This window comes from Pyrus communis, chromosome 13 (genome assembly GCF_963583255.1).
Source record: "Pyrus communis chromosome 13, drPyrComm1.1, whole genome shotgun sequence".
NCBI classification, from domain to species: domain Eukaryota; kingdom Viridiplantae; phylum Streptophyta; class Magnoliopsida; order Rosales; family Rosaceae; genus Pyrus; species Pyrus communis.
The window spans coordinates 4,559,552-4,563,698 of NC_084815.1; the positions used below are offsets into that span (position 1 = coordinate 4,559,552).

Consider the following 4,147-nt stretch of genomic DNA (forward strand, 5'->3'; position numbering starts at 1 on the left):
TGCATGCTCTTAAAAATGCATGAGAAAGTTTGTAATACGGTGTGCTTTTGGTTTTATGTATTGATCCTACCATAAGTTCATAATAAAAAGTTATTTTTTCTTCTCACTCTTTATATTCTTATGGAGGATGGAGAGTCCTATTCTTGTAGACGACGTACTCTTTGTTGTTCAGCTTGGCTTTTAGAGTACAGCGGTGTTTCACGAACATGAATTTCAAGCTATCTGTTATCTGGGTTCCAAATTCAACCGTGCTTTTTGGAATGATCTAAGTATGCAACAGATATATCTAATGTATCTGTTTCAGTTTATCAAAATGTGGATGCAGCCTTAAGGGGATGACTCGTTGAAGAATGTAAAGTCTCCCGTCGGAAATCTTACAAAATAAAATACAATTTATGCTGACTGGTTCCGCTACTAATTAAGTGGAGACATTTCATATAAAACTCCACACCCTGTTTACTTAATTTTACCTGAGTTTTTCTTTTTCATTTATTCGTTTTATATTTTCACAAAAAATTTCTGCAATTTTAAGTACAGTTGTAAACTGAGCACTTATATGGGTAACAAGGTTGATCCAGTCGTGCAAATTTGAAGCCCTTTTTTATCCTAGAGAGTATCTATGACCATAAAGAACGACAATTCTTTGCAGTTGAAGCCGATAAACCGTCCATTTTGTCAGAAGGGTTAAAAACTCAAATATTTTTTTTGATATCATGAAGTGTGGTGTTGATATTAGGAAGCATCTGTATGGAAATATTGTCCTCAGTGGAGGCTCCACTATGTTCCCTGGAATTGCTGATAGGATGAGCAAAGAGATTACAGCCTTGGCTCCATGTAGCACCAACAGATTTTGTATTACAGAAACGCTTCTTCTATTTAAGCAGTTATGGAATTTCCTTTTGTTTTCATTTTTGAATTCGATTCATGTCGATTTCTCTGTGTTATGACGGGACATGAGCATGGAGGCGAGCAAATTATGATTAAGATTCAATTTTTTTCGTTACTAGTTCTTTGTTACTGATTTGGTTTGGTTGAAGTCAAAAATCCCCTTCACAACTCTTTTTGTTGTTCTACATCTCTCATCTTATAGCTTTTCTCATGAAAAAAATCAAATAAATATATGTAATCTAAATAATCTTTTCATATATGTAAAGATGAACCGCAGTGTATGTTGAAAACAACTGAAACGACTGAAAGTAAAAATTCATATACAATCAATCCGAATAAAATAAAGAATACATTAAACTACTTGGGAGCTCTTCTCGGCTTGGAACATGGATGCATTTAAACGGCGGTAGATAAAATGCGAAGCCCAAGCCACCAACATAAGAAGCGCGGTAGCAGCCCCACCGACCATCACAAGATTAAGAACCGGGAGCTGTCGTGTGATTTTTGAGCTTGGCGACATTGCTTTGGCATTAGAAGGAGAACCTGATGGCGCGGATGGAGAAGGAGAGGGGCTTGGACTAACCACTGGATGTTCTATTTCGAGGGCATTGATCTTGATTTTAATCTTTTGGCCGGCTTTGCAGTGACCAGGTTCACCGCAAATAACATAGTAGGTGCCGGGTATATCAAAAGTTAAGGCGGTGAAGGTACCGTAATGAGATAGAGGAAGTGATGGAATGCAATAGTCATAATCTGCTTGAGTGACTATCATCACAAAATCATATTCATGTTTGTAATTAAATATGAACTCGTCGCCCACATAGAACTTTTTCGATGAAGCCCACTTGTTGTAATCAACCGCGCCACTGTCAGTCCACCCTTCCAAATCGCCGCCAACCGTATAAACAGTAGCGGAACAAGCACCAAAGAAAATCATCATGATGATGAAACTCACGGCAACAGTGTTTTTTAGAGCCATGACTAAAACAGTAAACAATAAACAAGCAATTTGGAAAGCAAAAAGCAAAGAGAATGAATGAATGAAATTTAGATGAAAGGCAATAATGCGTGAGCATGCGTATATATAGATAGATAGATAGATATAGTTAGTGTCCCAAATGGAAAATGTTTCCCAAATCCAGTTGGAAAACGGTCTATAAAATCAGACGAGTAGTAGGAATTCTATTTAGGAATAATATTGCCCAAGCTTAATTAATAATCGAATTCCAATTTTCTGTCGTTTTGTCGGCTGGTTTTGCTTCCAACTTCTGCTTGTTTCCATGTATAATGAAACATTTTATTATATTATAAATCACAATGAAGAAGTGAGAATCGAACTCGGGCCCTTGGGTTGCATGATGCAAATTTAGTGCTTAAAAAGATTCAAATTTCTCATTAGCATTTGAGAAAAAGAAGAGGAATTTATCCTGTTTGTACTAATTGTAGCAAAAGATTTAATAACTTGTTCAAATTTATTAGACAATATTTTTTTTTTAACAAACGATATTATCTACGTTAAGGGGGTATGTGCGTGGGCTAAGTCTGACACTGTGCTAGCAATAATGTGGTTCAAATTCACTACCACTCCCAATACCTAGTCTATACGCCCAATGAGCACTCCAGTATCTGCCCACAATATAAATAGGCATGTAGAAAAAGGGAGTGAGACATACGCACTTTCATTAGGGTTTTTTTTTTTTTTGGTTTTGTTTTCTTCTCTTGTCCTTATTATTAAATATAGTTATTAGATGGTGTTTAGTTGAAATTCAAAGTTTTAAAATCTTTTTCATTAGTTTTTATTTCATTTTTTAACTATCTGTAACTGTTTGTGTTTGAGCCATAATTAAACAAGTTGGTGGCGAGGACCCCTTCAATAATACATGGCTCACAACTGCACGAACTTGCTCGACAGGCTTGGAAACTTGCCCGAATAAGTTGAAAACTTGCCTGATGGCTTGTATTTGTCATTTATTTTCTTGTTATTGACATTGTGCTTTGTTTATTACTCATGTTATTAATGTTTCTTAAACATTTGCTAGAATATTCCTTTGTTTATGTATTGTGCTTTATTTTTCTGTATCTTCCCTTTACTCAAAGATTGCTGACTGGTTCAAAGTTTCCTCTGATGAGTTTGTGATCCTTGTTCTTTGGTATTTAACATGAGAAAATAATAAAGTCCTTATCTTCAAGACATAGAAAAGAAGGCCAGTTTCTTGTGGCACAAGCAAATGGCTTATTAACAATTTAAAAAAAAAAACAACTTATTGGTCTTAGCCAGTAGTGGCACGACTGGGCAAATACACTATTTTTACAAAAGAGCCTATGAGCCTACTCAAGGCTTGGCTAAGGCACCTTGTGTTAACGAGAGTTCACTATAAGTTGTGAGTGTCAAAGGACATATACTCGTTGTTTCTTGACATACAAGTAACTTGGTCAATCCGAGTTAATAGTTGAGAAAATTATGGAGCCTTATTTGTTAGGTTTAGGAGTCCTTATTTAGTGCAATTAATCATGAAAACCTTAATTAGTTGACAAAGAATTCGTTACCATTTAGGACTATTATGATACCCTAATTGATATGGAATATCCCATGTAATTAGTTGATAGGCCGGATTACATGGATAATTATCAGTATATTAGGAGGTTCCTGCACTCACAGTAATTATCCTTGTTTCATGCTAAACCCTATTCACTAGCAAAGGAACTTACGACTACTTGAGTGGAGAAGACCCTTCCTGGAACCCTAGCATCATGTCTTCCTTTTCTATAGATAAGTTTATTTCCTTTTCATGTCGATTTTATTATTGCATTCGTGATCCTAATGTCTTGTTGTTGTTCTTATGATTTCAGAAATATCTTATATTCACCACTTGCATTCTGGGGGAGGTTGTGTGAGAGTCCTGCATCTTAACAGTCTGTATCCTTAATTCCATTTTGGTCAATAGTTTTTTAATCTGAAGTTCCAAATCCTTATTTTTCACTTGCTTGGCATCAACCGTAACAACGAATATTTAACCGATTGTAAGAGTCAAACCCCTGTTATTATCGACGTCCTATGACATTTTATACTCTGCTCCCACACCAACATTAAAAAGATGTATCATTCCCATTTTCTTTGTACTTGGAAACAAAACATTGGTTCTTAATTTTTGTTCTTACCTAACTTCTTGTGTTACTCCAAGTCCACACCAATGGCTCTATCTAGACCTCCTCCAAAAGAGAAGCCAGGTCAAAGTTAAGATAGTGTCCAGTCTTGTGA

General features: G+C 35.8%; 1 protein-coding gene across 1 annotated transcript; it reads right to left on the minus strand.

Annotated features, from left to right (window-relative positions):
• Positions 1 to 1,240: 1,240 nt before the first annotated feature.
• LOC137712113 (blue copper protein-like) lies at positions 1,241 to 1,867 on the minus strand. The gene has a single exon (XM_068451256.1). The coding sequence runs from the start codon at positions 1,865 to 1,867 to the stop codon at positions 1,241 to 1,243; it is 627 nt and encodes a 208-aa protein (XP_068307357.1).
• Positions 1,868 to 4,147: the final 2,280 nt, after the last annotated feature.